The sequence below is a fragment of the Penaeus vannamei genome, chromosome 3 (genome assembly GCF_042767895.1).
Source record: "Penaeus vannamei isolate JL-2024 chromosome 3, ASM4276789v1, whole genome shotgun sequence".
In the NCBI taxonomy this organism is placed as follows: Eukaryota; Metazoa; Arthropoda; class Malacostraca; order Decapoda; family Penaeidae; genus Penaeus; species Penaeus vannamei.
The window spans coordinates 30,345,566-30,368,322 of record NC_091551.1 but is presented as its reverse complement, the minus strand read 5'-3'; the positions used below and the strand labels follow the sequence as shown (position 1 = coordinate 30,368,322).

Genomic DNA, 22,757 nt, shown 5'->3' with positions numbered 1-22,757 from the left:
AATTATGAGAATAGTGGATGTTATTGCAATTTCCATCATTTTTTATCAAAATGATCATTATTTCATTATTATCATTATAATGATTAATGTAATTATTGCCAAAATCATCATAACCACCATTTCAATAATTGGACTCTATTGATCTCTGAAAAAGCTATACTCAGATTTAGGTGTTTTTCGACGTTTCGGGTTTCTTTACTTTTAGCCCTTTTTACATTATAAATCGATGCTAATGTTGTTATCGTCATTAATATAATTATCATCATCATCTTCATTATTATTATTGCAGTTACAATAGTTATCATACTTATGATGATGACAATAGTAATAATAAATATTATTATACTTGAATTACTGGTAAGTCCAATAGACCGTATCCTAGCACTTCGAGTCATATAGAGCGTCGTCGTGAATTTGCTTGCAGCCTACATCGACCTCAAGAAGGCATTCGATACGGTGCATCGGGAGTCACTCTGGGAGATCTTGAAACTGAGAGGAATTCCAACAAGGATTATTGGACTAATAGCAAGTCTGTATACTGGTACTGAAAGTGCTGTAAAGTGTGGTGGGGGCCTGTCAAGCTTCTTTTCAACACTTGCATGGACTGGATAATGGGCAGAGCTACTATTCAAAGTCATTGTGGAGCTACTCTAAGCAATATCAAGGTTACCGACCGTGACTTTGCTGATGATGTTGCCATTCTATCTGCGTCTTTGGAATCCTTAGTGGTGGCTCTCGATGCATTTAGTAATGAAGCGAAGCCCTTGGGTCTAGAGGTCTCCTGGACCAAGACCAAGATCCAGGACTTTGGGTACTTGCTAGGAGAACCTGTTCAGTCGGTACGTGCTTGCGGCGAGGACATTGAAGTCACAGAGAGCTTTACATACATTGGTAGTGTAGTTCATAACTCTGGGCTGTCAGACCATGAAGTCAGTAGACGGATTGGCCTGGCAGCAGGGGTCATGAACTCTCTTGACAAGAGTATTTGGAGATGCCGGTACTTATGCAGAAGGACCAAGCTTCGTGTCTTCAAGGCCCTGATTTTGCTATATGGTAGTGAAACCTGGATACTATCCTGCGCCTTGGAGTCTCGACTTGATGCCTTTTGTAATAGGTCCTTGCGCCGGATCATGGGGTACTGTTGGCAGGACCATGTGTCCAACCAACGGCTCTACCGTGAGACTGGCACAGGACCTATTACCTGCACAATCCGTGATCGTCAACTCAGGGTTTACGGCCACCCGGCTCGCTTCCCCCAGGATGATCCTGCCCACCAGGTTGTCTCTGTTCGAGACAACCCTGGGTGGAGGAGGCCTGTGGGTCGACCTAGGAAGTCGTGGCTTGGGCTGATCGATCAAACCTGTCGCGAGGAGTTTGAGATGGGCCGAGTCCCTGCCTGGCGACTTGCCATGAGGGACCCTTGCAGGTACAAGCAAAGGGTGGATGCGGCTATGCGCCCCCGTCGGCGTTAGCTCCACAATGATGATGATGATACTTGAATTAATATTGATACTACCATTATCATAATTTTCATTTGTATCAATATTATTATCATTCCTATTATTATAATTAATATAGCTAGTGATGTCCATAGTACCTATTATTATAATTAATATAACTAATGATGTCCTTATTAGAAGTACTATCATGAGAATATTGGATTTTATTGCAATTCTCATTTTCAAAATGGATCAATTTTCTTTAATCACAATTTCCAAAATCACCATAATTATCATTTTAAATAGATATTTTACCACTATTATGGCTATTATTATTATCAATATTATGAGGTTATTGAATATTATTGCATTACCAAAATTATTATTACTTCATCATTATCATAGTTATCATCATTAACTCAATTATCATATTCATATGCAGAATTCCCGTAATTATTGCCCAAATCTTCATAATTATCATTCTAAATTGAAAAATGGGAAACTCGTCATCATTAATATAATTATTGTCATTATCATCATTCTTATAATTATTATTATTGCAGTTGCAATAGTTATAATCAAAATTATTGTGATAATAATAGAAAAAAAAATAATAATGATAATAATAGTAAAAATAATAATAATGATAATAATAGTAATAATGGCAATAATAGTAATAATAATAATAACGGTAATAATAATGATAAAAGTAATGATACTACTATCATTATTACTCTTATAATTGTCATTATTACTCTCATTATCATTGTTATTACCGTTATCATCATTATCAATATTGGGCTATTTGTATTGACTCTGCAAGCCTGTTAACTGCAATGAAGATGAGGAACATGTTATCTCCAATGAAAACATGGAAGTAAACTGTTAACCTGAATGTATATGAAAATTATCAGAATAGAGTTAATTATTGCAGTAATTGTCAAAATTATCATTATAATTATGACTTTATTATTTTTATCATTATTATCATTATTATTATTCTCAGTATCATCATAATTATCATCATTATTGTTAATAATAAAGGAATTAACAATAAAATCTTCATAACTACCTGAATTAATGTTAAAATCATCATTATTATCATTTAAAAGCGAAAAAGGTTTTTTTTCGACCTTTCTCTCAAAAGGCTGTAATACGCTAGATTTTGCCGTTTTTCGACTTTTGGGATTTTATTAGTTTTAGCCTTTATTTCATTATAAATGGACTGTGATTATTATTATCATCCTCATCATTATTGTCATTATTCTTATGATTATCATCATTATAGTCATTATCGTCATGATTATCATTATTATCATTATTGCAGTTATAATGATTATTATGCTAATTATTGCTTTCATTTTCATTATTATAACTATTTTTATAATGATAACAAGAAAGAAAATTTAAGAAATAATTATGACAATAATACTCATTATAATAGCAATAATAATGATGTTATTATTATTTCTATTCTCAATATTAGTATGAAAAGTATCAGAAAAGAATCTAGCGTATTACTGCTTTATGAGAGAAACGTCGAAAAAAAAAAATTCCTTTTCGCTTTTAAGTGATAATTATGATGCTTTTAACATTAATTCAGGTATTTATGATGATTTTCATGATAATTTCTTTATTATTAACAATAATTATGATAATTCTGATGATAATGACAACAATAATATTGATAATAATAATACATCGATAATTATATTGATAATTTTGATAATTACTGCAATAATGGCAATAATTAACTCTATTCTAATAAGTTTCATATTAATAATGAGAATAGAAATAATAATATCATTATTATTGTTATTATAATGAGTATTATTGTCATTATTATTAATGAAATAATCATTATTATCAACATTATAAAAATATTTATGATGAAAATAACATTAACAATTAGCATAATAATCATTATAACTGCAATAATGATAATGATAATAATGATAATCATGACGGTAATGACTATAATGATGATAATCATAAGAATAATGACAATAATGATAATGATGATAATAATAATCACAGAGTCCATTTATAATGAAATAAAGGCTAAAACTAATAAAATCCTAGAAGTCGAAAAAAACGGCAAAATCTAGCGTAGTCTTTTTAATGGTAATTATGATGATTTTATCATTAATTCAGGTAATTATGATGATTTTCATGATAATTCCTTTATTAATAATAATAATGATGATAATTATGATGATAATGACAATAATATCAAATGAATAAAATAAGAAAATGATAATTACAATGATAATTTTGATAATTACTTTAATGATAGCAATAATTAACTCTATTCTAATAATTTTCATACTAATAATGAAAATAGATATAATAAAAATATCATTATTATTGTTATTATAATTAGTATTAGTCATTATTATTTTTAAAATTATCATTATTGTTATTATCATTATAAAAATAGTTATACTGATGAAAATGACTAATACTTAGCATAATATTCATTATAGCTGCGATAATGATAATGATAATAAAGATAACCATGACGATAATGACTATAATGATGATAATCATAAGAATATTTACAATAATGATGATAATGATGATAATAATTATCATTTAGTCCATTTATAATGAAATAAAGGCCAGAAGTAATAAAATCCCAAAAGTCGAAAAAAACGGCAAAATCTAGCGTATTACAGCCTTTCGAGAGAAATGTCGAAAAACACCCTTTTTCGCTTTTAAGTGATTATTATGATGATTTTCATCTTTCCTTTATTATTAACAATTATAATGATAATTATGATGATAATGGCAATAAAAACAATGATAATAATAATAAAATGATAATTATAATGGTAATTTTGATAATGCAATAATAGCAATAATTAACTAATAATGACAATACAAATAATAATAATAACATTATTATTGTTATTATTATGAGTATTATTGTCATTATTATTTCTAAAATTATCATTATTGCTATTATGATTATAAAAATTGTTATAATGATGAAAATGACAGTAATAATTAGCATAATAATCATTATAACTGCAATAATGATAATGATAATCATGACGATAATGACTATAATGATGATAATCATAAGTATAATGACAATAATGATGATAATGATAATAATCATCATAGAATCCATTTATAATGAAATAAAATCCCAAAAGTCGAAAAACGGCTAAATCAAGCGTATTACAGCCTTTTGAGAGAAAGGTCGAAAAAAACACTTTTTTCGCTTATAAATGATAATTATGATGATTTTAACATTAATTCAGGTAATGATGATTTTTATGATAATTCCTTCATTATTAACAATAATGGTGATAATTATGATGATAATGACAATAATAATGATAATAATAAAATGATAACTATAATTATAATTTCGATAATTACTGCAATAATAGCAATATTTAACTCTATTCTAATAATCTTCATACAAATAATGACAATAGAAATTATAATAATATCATCATTATTGTTATTATGAGTATTATTGTCATTATTTCTAAAATTATTATTTTTGTTATTATCATTATAAAAATAGTTATAATGATGAAAATTACAGTGATAATCATAAGAACAATGACAATAATGATGATAATAATAATCATAGAGTCCATTTATAATGAAATAAAGGCTAAAACTAATAAAATCCTAAAGTTCGAAAAAACGGCAAAATCTTCCGTATTACAGCCTTTTGAGAGAAAGGTCGAAAACAAAAATTCCCTTTTAAATGATAATTATGATGATTTCAACATTAATGCAGGTAATTATAATGATGTTCATATATCCTTTATTATTAACACTAATGATGATAATTATGATGATAATGACAATAATAATAATGATAATAATAAATAATAATTATAATGATAATTTTCATAACTACTGTAATAATAGCAATAATGAACTCTATTCTGATAATTTTCATACTAATAATGAGAATGGAAATAATAACATTTTTATTATTATAATGAGTAAAATTCCAATAGTCGAAAAACCGGCGAAATCTAGCGAAAACCGGCCTTTGGAGAGATGAGTCGAAAACCCCCCTTGTACTGCCTCCAGTAAAACACTAGCAGTCAGTTAAACCTTTATTGTCATGATCACAAGCTGGTAGGTATGAGCAGTGTATCCAACTTGCAAGATGACAACATACACGTACGCGTGAGTGTGCACGTGATGTGAGGTGAAAAGCTGTAAGAAAATAAATCTTCACAGTTTTGGAAATAAAAAGTTGTACAAAAATAAAGTAAATGAATCATACAAATATCAAATAATATTAATACAATATGAGATAGAAATATTAAGAACAAATCAATAGAAAATTATAAAAATACTGCAAGACTAACATATATATAAACATTAAACAAACAAATAACTTCTTATTCCTTATACTATCTTATGACATTTCCTGAGTTATTAAGGCACTTTATAAAAGATCAATAGTTAAAGACTAGATACTTTCATTAAATGAATAGGAAACAAAACATTATTCTTTGGTAAATAACTGAAATAAAGCTTGGTAAAAATATAAGAGTACAATAGGAATGGGACTACTTATATCACATAATTTCAAGTTATATATCACATAAAAGACACAACTTTGTTATTAACATATGCTCTAACATCTGAACAATACATTAATAACAGTATAAATAGTTGACTTACAGTGTGGCTGGCCCAAATCTTTATAAAACAAGAATAATTTAAAAGTACGCAGCACAAGACGTCTCACGTGGCTCTCTAGAGGGGCTCCGCGGATTCACAACAATGCGTTTTTGTAGGGCGTTCGTACAACTCTAACGTCACTGTAGCCAACATTACAAACTAAATGAAATTAAATAATCATTCTCATGTTAATACATTAAATCAAATAAATTCTTGATCTAAACTCTATATATATAATATCAGACAAGGAATCCTTGATTCCTTTACACTCCCTGCCTGATATCAACAAATTTGATATCACTACTCTAATACTGATTAAATGACAAATAGGAACTGAAATGTGACTTGTTCAAATAAAATTAGCTACTTAGCACCAGAAACCAAAAGAATTAACTCTGAAATTGGTCTTGTGTACACAACTGGCTTTCCATCTCTCATAACCTTTAACTCCACTTTCCTTACTTTGCCATCTTCACTTTGGATAGCTCTTACAATTCCATATGGCCATTGTGTACGACAAACACTTCTGTCTTTCAATAACACAACATCACCTTCAGTGAGATTAGGTTTTGCACAACACCATTTTCTACGTTCTTGGAGTGTGTGCAGATATTCTTTTTTCCAACGATTCCAAAATATTTCTGAGAGGGCAGAAACACATTTCCATTCTGTTTTCAAAAGGTCTTTTGTATCAATTTCTCCTACTGAATCTTCTACATGGTCTATTCCAACTTTCTGAGTAAGAATGGTGGCAGGTGACAAGATGAAAGGGTTTTCTGGATCACTTGATACGTTTATTATTGGTCGATTGTTCACTATGGCACATACTTCTGCCATGAAGGTTGATAACACTTCATGCGTCAAAGTTTTATAAGGAGTTTCAGCTAGCATTGACTCTAAGATCTTCCGGCAGATTCGAATGAGGCGTTCCCATACACCTCCCATGTGCGATGAATGGGGAGCGTTGAAGATCCATTTAGTGCCTGTTTGGTACAGATGGTCTACTATCTTCTTTTCTTCCACATTTACTGCATCTATCTTGAGGCTATCAGTTGCACCAACAAAGTTGGTTCCTCGGTCAGATCTATACAGTTTAACTTTACCTCTGAGAGCTTCAAATCTTTTAAGTGCATTAATAAAAGCTGAAGAGGACATTTCTTCTACCAACTCAATGTGTATTGCTCTTGTTGTAAGACAAGTGAACAAAATAGCCCACCGTTTAGAATTTGCTGATCCACCACGAGTTCTGCGTGTCGTTATAGTCCAAGGTCCAAAAGCATCAACTCCAACATTGGTAAAGGGTGGAGTATGTTCTAAGCGATCTGCTGGTAGATCACTCATCAACTGGACTTCTTCTTTACCTCGTAACTTTCTACACTGGACACAGGAGTGTAAGATTGATGAGATCAACCGTTTCACGCCTGTAATCCAATATCCACCAGATCTAACAGCTCCTTCTGTAAGATGACGTCCTTGGTGTCGAACACTTTGGTGATAGTAACGTACTATAAGTGTAGAAATATGACTTTTACCAGGCAAAATGATTGGATGTTTCTGGTAACTTCCAAGACTTGATTGTTGCAATCTTCTGCCAACCCTTAACACACCATCTTCATCTAAGTACGGGTTGAGAGCCATAATCGAGGTAGATTTTGGAAGATGCATTTTTGCTTCAACAAGTCTAATTTCTTCTTTGTAAGTTTCCTTTTGAACTGCTTTGATCACAAATATTTCAGCTTTTCTGAAAGACTCTACACTTCTATCAGCTCTACCTTTAAATGATTTGGCACATGCACATCTCTGCAATAAAGCAACAGTATTTACTAGGCGATACCACTCAGAGAACCTTTCAAATCTGTGACACCCAATTGATAAATTGTCAATCACACAGGTTTTAGCTGCCTTTACCAGAGCATCTGGCCTTACTTCCTTATCATCTTCTGGTTGAACTAGCTGTGGAGTTTCTTGAGCAAGATCATGACGCCTACTCAGAAATGTTTCAGGTCCTTTCAGCCATATGTCATTACACGAGAAATCATTCACCATAGAGCGAGTTGCTCGATCAGCTGGATTCACAGATGTAGGAACATAATTCCATTGCTCTGGCTTAGTTGACCTGTGAATACGGTTCACTCTATTCTTTTGAACACGTAGAAGTACACCCAACAGGGAATTATTTAGGTCAGGACCTGTCATCGACACATCATTCAATGATGTACCTCTAAACTTAGCAGCAGAGTCAAAAACACACCTGATACGACTAGGTTTCTTTGGATGATACACTCCAAACACTGGAAGATACCAACATTCTTCATTTTCTTTCAAAGGTGGTGCTATTTCAGCATGACCTCTTTCAAAAAGCTTTTTCATAAAGTCTAGGAAATGTTCTCTTTTAACAGAATTGAACTGAAGACTCTTGGCTAGGCTATTGGCACGTCTCACAGCCATGGATTTATTGTTCGGTAATCTTTTCTATAAGGGCTTATAAGGTAAAGGTGCACTCCAGTTACCTGCTGGTTCTTTGACAAATTCTTTCTCCATTAACTTCAAGAACATTTTGTCTTCTGTGGATTTTCCAGGTTCGTCATCATTTTTGGTTCGGTGAAACACTGTAGAACCAATATCATTTTCCTTCCATGGTGTAAAACCACTGTGATATCTTGTGTCTTCTTGTACACATATACAACTTGGACAAGGCTTCAAGACTGATGGTCGACCATCAGGATTTACATATATTTTCCTTACATTCACATTCTTTGTTGCGTGATGCTTCCCCAGGCAGACTTCACCTACAATTACCCAGCCTAACTTCATCTTCTGGGCAAAGGGTGTACCTGGTGGACCTGTTACTTGATCTAGTACATGGTGAGCTTCGGGTAGATCTCTACCAATCAATAATTGAATCTGAGCCTGATCATCAAGAGGTGAAATTTCTGAACCAATGTCTTTGAGGTGTGGATGAAGTCGAGCAATGTTGGGAGTTGGAATCTCAGTCCTATTATTTGGAAGTTCATCACATTCGATGACTGTAGGAAGGCTCATCTGTAGACTACCATCAACAGCTTGTATGCATAGTCCACCAGCTTTCCTTCCTGTCATAACTGAACGGCCAGAGCAACTAGTTATGATGTATTCCTCTGCCACAGAGCGAACATCAAAGAAATCTAAAAGCTCTCCTTTAGCTAAAGATTTGTTACCCTGATCATCTAATATAACATATGACTTCATACGCTTCCTCGGGTTACTCTCATGAAAAACGTAAACTGGCAAAATTTTAGCACAAGACTTTCCAGGAAATTCCTCACATACACCAGTACTCTTGTTGGTCACATTTAAAGCTTGTTCACGTCCTGACTCTTTGACAACACTCTGCTCCGGCTTCTCCCTGCCATGAGCCTTAGTACTTGTCTCAGGAACAGACTGAAATTTCTTCAAATGCATAGCAGTGCAATGGTATTTACTTCCACAGTCTTTACAGGTTATGTCCTCTGGACAATCTCTACTTAAGTGGTTCTTCGAGATGCAACACTTAAAACATATTTTATTTTCTTTCAGAAGTTTCTTGCGTTCTTCTAAAGACTTTGGCTTTTACATTCATGTAGAGAATGGTTGGTCCAATGTATTATACATTTAAGGGCTTCTTCATCAGGCACTAGTCTTCTTTGTAGTTACTTTAAATTTATCTAGCTTTGAAGTCTTGTCTATATGAGATTTTACTTCTGGCTCAAAATTAAATCCTGGATCATTATGGATTTGTGCAACGTCAGAAATGAAGTCTACAAAATAAGAAAAGGGTGGGAATAACACACCTTGTGTTTTCTTGTAGTTGGATGCTTTGTCTCGCCATTTTCCTTGTACTGAAGGAGGTAACTTGCTTATCACAGGGTTTATTCCTGCAGATGTGTCAAAGTGTCCAAACAGTTTCTCGTAAAGTGGATTTTCTTTAAGCGACTGTACTTCGCAGAGAAGATCATGCAGATCATACAGTTTCTTGGGATCTCTGAACGTAACCTTAGGAAACTTTTCTAGTTTCTTCTTGATAGATGCTTCAATAATCTCAGGACTGCCATATCTATCTTCAAGCCTCTTCCATATCAACTTGATGCACTTACTTGGATCATGTATATTGGAAGTCCTTATACTCTGTGCAAATTTGGACGACTCAGGGCCCAGCCACCGGAGTAAAAGGTCAACTTCTTCCAAAGACGTAACATGCAGATCTTGAATGGTCTGCTGAAAAGTAATTTTCCAAGGCACATAAGACTCAGGACGATCATCAAATGGACTGAAACGTGCCAGGGAAATTTCCTTCTTCAAAAGGAAATGCGACAATTCTCCACAACAACTGTTACTCACAGGATTAGCCTTGGCATCACTGGGCTGACTACGAAGAGGTTGTATGACAGGCATAGCTTGTTCCAAAGAAGGGTTGAGATCAAATTCTGGTACCTTGTTCTGATCTTCCACGTACTGCTTGACACGACTTAAAGAATCTGCTGTCTCTTGTTGCAGGAGTTCTTGTGAAAGAACTTTCTGTTGTAACTGTACACCAGGTATTCTACCTGAAATAGATGACAACTTATCACTACTTTCTTCACACACTACTCTGTACTCAACTTCAGCCAACTGAGCATTGCGACGAGACACACATAATTCTAATTCTGCTTCAATTTCTGCCTCCTCACACTGTAACTTTGCTTTTCTTTTCTTTATTTCTGCCTCTTTCAATGCACTTTCAAGCTTAACTTTTGTGGCTTCAGCTTGTATTCTTTTACTTAACAACATAGCTGAGACACTTTCTGCAACTGATTTAGCACTTAATTTCTCCGAGCACTCAGACTTAACTTCTTCAACTGCATATCTTTTATCAAGATATTCTAACTCTTTCTTTATATCACGTATGATCACATCACTTTTTGCTTTGTACTTCATATAATCTTTCCTGCTTTCTTCCGTATTTGTTCTACTCAAATACTCTAAAAACTGATTTACACACCTTGAATAAGAATCTAAGTTCTTTTCAAGAGCTTTCTTATATTCACTATCACTTTCTGCGGCTGCACCGCCTTTATAATACCTTAACATTAGGTCTTCAACTGTACACTGCACTTGAGAGAGCTGATCCAAATATTTGGTGGTTGTGGAAATGTACAGTTCTTCTCCTTTTTCTGTAAGGGTCCTTATTCTTGCTCCAGACGGTCTTGTTTCATCTGGGTCTAACTGTGGGTGGGGTTCCTGCTGTGGATCCTCCTCCGCTTCCATTTTAATGTGAACGTCTGCGTTGCTTGTAGTCGACATGCTGAACAATTCTCCTGAAGTTATTCGGCAAGATGCTGAGAGAGACTTTCCTTAGTTGATAGTTGTATAACTCTTCACTCAACAGAAGGCTGACTCTTTTCACTCAGCTTGTTAGATATCTCACTCTGGGCATAGAAGATGGCTAGCAACTCTTTTCACTATAGCCTTAGAAGAAGGGCTAGCAACTCTTTTCACTATAGCCTTAGAAGAAGGGCTAGCAACTCTTTTCACTTTAGCCTTAGAAGAAGGGCTAGCAACTCTTTTCACTGTACTGCCTCCAGTAAAACACTAGCAGTCAGTTAAACCTTTATTGTCATGATCACAAGCTGGTAGGTATGAGCAGTGTATCCAACTTGCAAGATGACAACATACACGTACGCGTGAGTGTGCACGTGATGTGAGGTGAAAAGATGTAAGAAAATAAATCTTCACAGTTTTGGAAATAAAAAGTTGTACAAAAATAAAGTAAATGAATCATACAAATATCAAATAATATTAATACAATATGAGATAGAAATATTAAGAACAAATCAATAGAAAATTATAAAAATACTGCAAGACTAACATATATATAAACATTAAACAAACAAATAACTTCTTATTCCTTATACTATCTTATGACATTTCCTGAGTTATTAAGGCACTTTATAAAAGATCAATAGTTAAAGACTAGATACTTTCATTAAATGAATAGGAAACAAAACATTATTCTTTGGTAAATAACTGAAATAAAGCTTGGTAAAAATATAAGAGTACAATAGGAATGGGACTACTTATATCACATAATTTCAAGTTATATATCACATAAAAGACACAACTTTGTTATTAACATATGCTCTAACATCTGAACAATACATTAATAACAGTATAAATAGTTGACTTACAGTGTGGCTGGCCCAAATCTTTATAAAACAAGAATAATTTAAAAGTACGCAGCACAAGACGTCTCACGTGGCTCTCTAGAGGGGCTCCGCGGATTCACAACAATGCGTTTTTGTAGGGCGTTCGTACAACTCTAACGTCACTGTAGCCAACATTACAAACTAAATGAAATTAAATAATCATTCTCATGTTAATACATTAAATCAAATAAATTCTTGATCTAAACTCTATATATATAATATCAGACAAGGAATCCTTGATTCCTTTACACCCCTTTTTCCAGTTTCAATGATGATTATGATTATCTTAGCAATAATTCTGCTAATTATGATGATTTTGATGATAACACCATCAATAATGACAATAATCACGATAATAATAATAATAATGAGAGTAATTAGGATAATAATTATGATAATAATTATACAATGATAATTATAATGATGATTTGCCTAATAATTGCAATAATAGCAATAATCAACACTATACTAATGATTTTCCTAATAATAATAACGATAATGATAACAGAAATAATAGAAGTAATTATGACGGCTGTTATTGTTATTACAATCCTTATTATTGTTGTTATTTCCAGAATTATCATTATTGTCATTATCATTATTAAGATAATTATAATGATGAAAATGACATTAATAATTAAGATAATGATAATTGTAATGACTATATTAAGGGTAATTAGGGCGATAATGACAGTAATGATAATAATGAGGATGATAATGACAATAATGACGATAATTATCATTATGTAGCTAAAAGTAGAAAAATCCCAAAAGTCGAAAAACCGGCGAAATCTAACGAAATACAGCCTTTGGAAAGATGAGTCGAAAAAAAAACCTTTTTCCAGTTTAAATGATTATTATGATGATCTTAGCAATAATTCTGCTAATTATGATGATTTTGATGATAACCCCAGCAATAATGACAATAATGACGATGATAATAAATAATTAATAGATTAATTAGCACAATAATTATGATAATAATTATACAATGATAATTATGATGATGATTTGCCTAATAATTGCAATAATAGCAATAATCAACACTATTCTAATGATTTTCCAAATAATAATAACGATAATGATAACAGAAATAATAATAGAAACAATTATAACACGGCTATTATTGTTATTATAATCCTTCTTATTGTTATTATTTCCAGACTTATCATTATTGTCATTATCATTATTCAAATAATTATAATGATGAAAATGACATCAATGATTAAGATAATCATTATTATAATGACTATATTAAGGATAATTAGAGCGATACTGACAGTAATGATAATAATGAGGATGATAATGACAATAATGATAATTATCATTATAAAGCCCATCTATAATGAGAAAAAGGCTAGTAGAAAAGTAGAAAAATCACAAAAGTCGAAAAACCGGCGAAATCTAGCGAAATACAGCCTTTGGAGAGATGAGTCGAAAACCCCCCTTTTCCCAGTTATATGATGATTATGATGATCTTAGCGATAATTCTGCTAATAATGATGATTTTGATGATGACCCCATCAATATGACAATAATGACGATAATAATGATAATTATGAGAGTAATTAGCATAATAATTATGATAATAATTATACAATGATAATTATAATCATACATTATTATGATTTGCTTAATAATTGCAATAACAGCAATAATCAACACTATTCTAATGATTTTCCTAATAATGATAACGACAATGATAACAAATAATAATAAAAGTAATTATAACACGGCCATTATTGTTATTATAATCCTTATTATTGTTGTTATTTCCAGAATTACCATTATTGTCATTATCATTACTAAAATAAATATAATGATGAAAATGACATTAATAATTAAGGTAATGATTATTATAATGACTATATTAAGGGTAATTAGGGCGATAATGACAGTAATGATAATAATGATGATGATGATCCTTATTATTGTTGTTATTTCCAGAATTATCATTATTGTCATTATCATTATTAAAATAATTACAATGATGAAAATGACATTAATAATTAAGATAATGATTATTTTAATGACTATATTAAGGGTAATTAGGGCGATTATGACAGTAAAACGACGAAATCTAGCGAAATACAGCCTTTGGAGAGATGAGTCGAAAACCCCCCTTTTTCCAGTTTAAATGATGATTATGATGACCTTAGCAATAATTCTGCTAATTATGATTTTCATGATAACCCCATCAATAATGACAATAATCACGATAATAATGATAACTATGAGAGTAATTAGGACTATTATGATAATAATTATACAATCATAATTATAATGATTTGCCTAATAATTGCAATAATAGCAATAATCAACACTATTCAAATGATTTTCCTAATAATGATAATGACAATGATAACAGAAATAAAAAAGTAATTATAACACGACTATTATTTTTATAATCCTTATTATTGTTGTTATTACCAGAATTATCATTATTGTCTTTATCATTATCAAAATCGTTATAATGATGACAATGACATTGATAATTATGATAACGATTATTATAATGATTATATTAAAGGTAATTAGAGCGATAATGGCAGTAATGATAATAATGAGGATGATAATAACAATAATGATGATAATTATCATTATGAAGCCCATCTATAATGAGAAAAAGGCTAAAAGTAGAAAAATCCCAAAAGTCGAAAAGCTGGCGAAATCTAGCGAAATAAAGAATTTCGAGAACCCCCCTTTTTCCAGTTTAAATGATCATGATGATCTTAGCAATAATTCTGCTAATTATGATGATTTTGATGATAACCCCATCAATAAAGACGATAATAATGATAATTATGAGAGTAATTAGGACAATAATTATTATAATAATTATACAATGATACTTATAATGATTTGCCTAATAATTGCAATAATAGCAATAATCAACAGTATTCTAATGATATTCCTAATAATAATAACGACAATGATAACAAAAATAATAAAAGTAATTATAACACGGCTATTATTGTTATTATAACCCTTATTATTGTTGATATTATTTCAAGAACTATCATTATTGTCATTATCATTATTAAAATAATTATAATGATGAAAATGACAATAATTAAGATAATGATTATTATAATGACTATATTAAGGGTAATTAGCGCGATAATAATAGTAATGATAATAATGATGATTATGAAATAATGATAATTATCATTATAAAACCAATTTATAATGAGAAAAAGGCTAAAAGTAGAAAAATCCCGAAAACCCGGCGAAATCTAGCGAAATACAGCCTTCGGAGTGATGAGTCGAATTATGAGAGTAATTAGGACAATAATTATGATAATATTAATACAATGATAATTATAATGATGATTTGCCTAATAATTGCAATAATAGCAATAATCAACACTATTCTAATGATTTTCCTAATAATAATAACGACAATGATATCATAAATAATAATAAAAGTAATTATAACACGGCAATTATTATTATAATCCTTATTATTGTTGTTATTATTTCCAGAATTATCATTATTGTCATTATCATTATTAAAATAATTATAATGATGAAAATGACATTAATAATTAAGATAATATTAAGACTATATTAAGGGTAATTAGGGCGATAATGACAGTAATGATAATAATGAGGATGATAATGACAATAATGAGAATAATTATTATTATAAAGCCCATCTATAATGAGAAAAAGGCTAAAAGTTAAAAAATCCCAAAAGTCGAAAAACCGGTGAAATCAAGCGAAATACAGCCTTTGGAGAGATGAGTCGAAAACCCCCCTTTTTCCAGTTTCAATGATGATTATGATGATCTTAACAATAATTCTGCTTATGATGATTTTGTTGATAACCCCATCAATAATGACAATAATGACGATAATAATGATAATTATGAGAGTAATTGGGACAATAATTATGAGAGTAATTGGGACAATAATTATGATAATAATTATACAATGATAATTATAATGATGATTTGCCTAATAATTGCAATAATAGCAATAATCAGCACTATTCTAATGATTTTCCTAATAATAATAACGGCAATGATAACAGAAATAATAATAAAAGTAATTATAACGCGCCTATTATTATTATAATCCTTATTATTGTTGTTATTTTCCCAGAATTATCATTATTGTCATTATCATTATTAAAATAATTATAATAATGAAAATGACATTAATAATTAAAATAATGATTATTATAATGAGTATATTAAGGGTAATTAGGAAGATATTAACAGTAATGATAATAATGATGATGATAATGACAATAATGAGAATAATTATAATTATTAAGCCCATCTATAATGAGAAAATGGCTAAAAGTAAAAAAATCCCCCCAAAAATGACATTAATAATTAAGATAATTATTATTATGAAGACTATGTTAAGGGTAATTAGGGCGTAAACGATGAAATCTAGCCCATCTATAATGAGAAAATGGCTAAAAGTAAAAAAATCCCCCCAAAAATCACATTAATAATTAAGATAATTATTATTATGAAGACTATATTAAGGGTAATTAGGGCGTAAACGATGAAATCTAGCCCATCTATAATGAGAAAATGGCTAAAAGTAAAAAAATCCCCCCAAAAATCACATTAATAATTAAGATAATTATTATTATGAAGACTATATTAAGGGTAATTAGGGCGATAATGACAATAATGATAATAATGAGGATGATGATAATTATCATTATAAAGCCCATCTATAATGAGAAAAGGCTAAGAGTAGAAAAATCCCTAAAATAAAAAAAAACGGCGAAATCTAGCGAAATACAGCCTTTGGAGAGATGAGTCGAAAACCCCCCTTTTTCTAGTTTCAATGATGATTATGATGATCTTAGCAATAATTCTGCTAATTATGATGATTTTGAGGATAACACCATCAATAATGACGATAAAAATGATAATTATGAGAGTAATTAGGACAATAATTATGATAATAATTATACAATGATGATTATAATGATGATTTGCCTAATAATTGCAATAATAGCAATAATCAACACTATTCTAATGATTTTCCTATTAATAATAACGACAATGATAACAGAAATAATAATAAAAGTAATTATAACACGGCAATTATTGTTATTATAATCCTTATTATTGTTATTATTTCCAGAATTATCGTTATTGTCATTATCATTATCAAAATGATTATAATGATGAAAATGACATCAATGATTAGGATATTGATTATTATAATGACTATATTAAAGGTAATTAGGGCGATAATGACAGTAATGATGATAATGATGATGATGACAATAATGGTAATTATCATTATAAATGCCATCTATAATAGGAAAAAGGCTAAAAGTAGAAAAATCCCAAAATTCGAAAAACCGGCGAAATCTAGCGAAATACAGCCTCTGGAGAGATGATTCGAAAACTCCCCTTTTTCCATTTTCAAGGATAATTATGATGATCTTAGCAATAATTCTGCTTATTATGATGATTTTGATGATAGCCCCATCAATAATGACAATAATGACGATAATAATGATAATTATGAGAGTAATTAGGACAATAATTATGATGATAATTATACAATGATAATTATAATGATTTATCTAATAATTGCAATAATAGCAATAATCAGCACTATTCTAATGATTTTCCTAATAATAATAACTACAATGATAGCAGATATAATAATCAAAGAAATTATAACACGGCTATTACTGTTATTATAATTTTTATTATTGTTGTTATTATTTCCAGAATTATCATTATCATCATTACCATTATTAAAATAATTATAATGATGAAAATGACATTAATAATTAAGATGATGATTATTATAATGACTATTTTAAGGGCAATTAGGGCGATAATAACAGTAATGATAATAATGATGATGATACTGACAATAATAATGATAATTATCATTATAAAGCCCATCTATAATGAGAAAATGGCTAAAAGTAGAAAAAAACTCGCAAAAGTCGAAAAACCGGCGAAATCTAGTGAAGTACAGCCTTTGGGGAGATGAGTCGAAAACCCCCCTTTTTCTAGTTTCATTGATGATTATGATGACCTTAGCAATAATTCTGCTAATTATGATGATTTTGATGATCACCCCATCAATAATGACAATAATGACGATAATAATGATAATTATGAGAGTAATTAGGACAATAATTATGATAATAATTATACAATGATAATTATAATGATTTGCCTAATAATTACAATAATAGCAATAATCAACACTATTCTAATGATTTTCCTAATAATAATAACGACAATGATAACAGAAATAATAATAATTATAACACGGCTATTAGTTATTGTAATCATTATTATTGTTGTTATTATTTCCAGAATTATCATTATCATCATTACCATTATTAAAATAATTATAATTATAATAATAATAATAACGATAATGATAACAGAAATAATAGAAGTAATTATGACGGCTGTTATTGTTATTATAATCCTTATTATTGTTGTTATTATTTCCAGAATTATCCGTATTGTCATTATCATTCCTAAAATAATTATATTGATGAAAATGACATTAATAATTAAGATAATGCTTATTATAATGACTATATTAAGGGTAATTAGGGCGATAATGACAGTAATAATAATAATGAGGATGATAATGAACATAATGATGATAATTATCATTATAAAGCCCATCTATAGTGAGAAAAAGGCTAAGAGTAGAAAAATCCCAAAAGTCGAAAAACCGGCGAAATCTAGCGGAATACAGCCTTTGCAGAGATGAGTCGAAAACCCCCCTTTTTCCAGTTTCAATGATGATTATGATGATCTTAGCAATAATTCTGCTAATTTTGATGATTTCGTGGATAACCCCATCAATAATGATAATAATGAAGATAATGATAATTATGAGAGTAATTACGACAATAATTGTGATAATAATTATAAAATGATAATTATAATGATGATTTGCCTAATAATTGCAATGATAGCAATAATCAACACTATTCTAATGATTTTCCTAATAATGATAACGACAATGATAACAGAAATAATAATAATAGTAATTATAACACGGCTATTATTGTTATTATAATACTTTTTATTGCTGTTATTATTTCCAGAACTATCATTCTTGTCATTATCATTATCAAAATATTTATATTGATGAAAATGACATTAATAATTAAGATAATGATAATTATAATGACTATATTAAGGGTAAATACGGCGATAATGACAATAATGATGATAATGCTGATAATGACAATAATGATAATTATCATTATAAAAATCATCTATAATAAGAAAAAAGCTAAAAGTAGAAAAATCCCAAAATTCGAAAAACCGGCGAAATAGCAATAATTCTGCTAATTATGATGATTTTGATGATAACCCCATCAATAATGACAATAATGACGATAATAATGATAATTATGAGAGTAATTAGGACAATAATTATGATAATGATTATACAATGATAATCATAATGATGATTTGCCTAATAATTGCAATAATAGTAATAATCAACACTATTCTATTATCTTCCTAATAATAATAACGACAATGATAACAGAAATAATAATAAAAGTAATTATAACATGGCTCTTATTGTTATTATAATCCTTATTATTGTTGTTATTATTTCCAGAATTATTATTATTGTCATTATCATTATTAAAATAATGATAATGATGAAAATGACATTAATAATTAAGATAATGATTATTATAATGACTATATTTGGGGTAATTAGGGCGATAATGACAGTAATCATGATAATAACAATAATGAGAATAATTATCATTATAAAGCCCATCTATAATGAGAAAATTGTTAAAATTAGAAAAATCACCAAAAGTCGAAAAACCGGCGAAATCTAGCGAAATATACAGCCTTTGGAGAGATGAGTCGAAAACCCCCCCTTTTCCAGTTTCAATGATGATTATGATGATCTTAGCAATAATTCTGCTAATTATGATGATTTTGATGATAACACCATCAATATTGACAATAATGACGATGATAATGACAATTATGAGAGTAATTAGGATAATAATTATGATAATATTTATACAATGATAACTATAATGATGATTTGCCTAATAATTGCAATAATAGCAATAATCAACACTATTCCAATGTTTTTCCTAATAATAATAACGGCAATGATAACAGAAATAATAATAAAAGTAATTATAACACGGCTATTATTGTTATTATAATCCTTATTATTGTTGTTATTATTTCCAGAATTATCATTATTGTCATTATCATTATTAAAATAATTATAATGTTGAAAATGACATTAATGATTAAGATAATGATTATTATAATGACTATATTAAGGGTAATAATAATGAAAATCCTAATGACAGTAATGATAATAATGAGGATGATACTGACAATAATGAGAATAATTATCATTATAAAGCCTATCTATAATAAGAAAAAGGCTAAAAGTAGAAAAATCCCAAAAGTCGAATAACTGGCGAAATCTAGCGAAATACAGCCTTTGGGGAGATGAGTCGAAAACCCCCCTTTTTCCAGTTTCAATGATGATTATGATGACCTTAGATATAATTCTGCTAATTATGATGATTTTGATGATAACCCCATCAATAATGACGATAATATTAATAATTATGAGAGCAATTAGGACAATAATTATGATAATAATTATACAATGATACTCATAATGATTTGCCTAATAATTACAATAATAGCAATAATCAACATTATTGTTGTTATTATTTCCAGAATTATCATTATCATCATTACCATTATTAAAATAATTATAATGATGATAATGGCATTAATAATCAAGATAATGCTTATTATAATGTCTAAATTAAGGGTAATTAGGGCGATAATGACAGTAATAATAATGATGATGATACTGACAATACTGATGATAATTATCATTATAAATCCCATCTATAATGAGAAAAAGGGTAAAAGTAGAAAAATCCTAAAAGTAGAAAAACCGGCAAAATCTTGCCTTTGGAGAGATGAGTCGAAAACCCCCCTTTTCCAGTTTTATTGATGATTATGATGACCTTAGCAATAATTCTGCTAATTATGATTATTTTGAGGATAACCCCATCAATAATGACAATAATGAGGATAATAATGATAATTATGAGAGTAATTAAGACAATAATCATGATGATAATTATACAATGATAATCATAATGATTTGCTTAATAATTCCACTAATACCAATAATCAACACTATTCTAATGATTTTCCTAATAATAATAACGACAATGATAACAAATAATAATAAAAGTAATTATAACACGGCTATTATTGGTATTATAATCCTGTTATTGTTGTTATTTCCAGAATTATCCTTATTGTCATTATCATTACTAAAATAATTATATTCATGAAAATGACATTAATAATTAAGATAATGAATATTATAATGACTATATTAAGGGTAATTAGGGCGATAATGATGATAATTATCATTATAAAGCCCATCTATATGGAGAAAAAGGCTAAGAGTAGAAAAATCCCAAAAGTCGAAAAACCGGTGAAATCTAGCGAATAATTATCATTATTAAAATAATTATAATGATGAAAATGACATTAATAATTAAGATAATGATTATTATAATGACTATATTAAGGGTAATTAGGGCGATAATGACAGTAATGATGATAATGATGATGATAATGACAATAATGATAATTATCATTATAAAGCCCATCTATAATGAGAAAAAAAGCCTAAAGGTAAAAAAATCCCAAAAGTCGAAAAACCGGCGAAATACAGCCTTTGGAGACATAAGTCAAATGTTTCAATGATGATTCTGATAATCTTGGCAATAATTCTGCTAATTATGATTTTGATAACCCAATCAATAATGACAATAATGATAATAATCATAATTATGAGAGTAATTGGGACAAAAATTATGATAATGATTATACAATGAGAATTATAATGATGATTTGCCTAATAATTGCAATAATAGCAATAATCAACACTATTCTAATGATTTTCCTAATAATAATAATACACAATGATAACAGAAATAATAATAAAAGTAATTATAACACGGCTATTATTGTTCTTATAATTCTTATTATTGTTGTTATTATTTCCAGGATTATCATTATTGTCATTATCATTATTAAAATCCTTATAATGGTGAAAATGACATTAATAATTAAGATAATGATTATTATAATGACTATATTAAGGGTAATTAGGGCGATGATGACAGTAATGATAATAATGAGGATGATAATGACAATAATGAAAATAATTATTATAAAGCCCATCTATAATGAGAAAAAGACTAAAAGTAGAAAATAACAAAAGTCGAAAAACCGGCGAAATCTAGTGAAATACAGCCTTTGGAGAGATGAGTCGAAAACCCCCCCCCTATTCCAGTTTCAATGATGATTATGATGATCTTAGCAATAATTCTGCTAATTATGATGATTTCCATGATAACCCCATCAATAATGACAATAATAATGATAAT

The 22,757-nt window shown here is 29.4% G+C and overlaps 2 protein-coding genes across 2 annotated transcripts in view; one reads left to right on the top strand and one right to left on the bottom strand.

The window, feature by feature from the left end:
• The window catches only part of APC7 (anaphase-promoting complex subunit 7), a 625,451-nt gene that overhangs the window by 467,443 nt on the left and 135,251 nt on the right, over positions 1-22,757 (top strand). The gene's annotated exons all lie outside the window — the stretch shown is intronic.
• Positions 5,518-8,555, bottom strand: LOC113824127 (uncharacterized). The gene is made up of 2 exons (XM_070144153.1): positions 6,108-8,555; positions 5,518-5,633 (listed from the first exon to the last, which is right to left on the bottom strand). Exon 1 carries the CDS (start codon positions 8,553-8,555, stop codon positions 6,471-6,473), a length of 2,085 nt encoding a protein of 694 aa, XP_070000254.1. The 3' UTR covers positions 5,518-5,633; positions 6,108-6,470.

Coding starts and splice junctions, on each gene's coding strand:
- LOC113824127 (XM_070144153.1), bottom strand. CDS start 8,555: ATGGCTGTGAGACGTGCCAATAGCCTAGCCAAGAGTCTTCAGTTCAAT.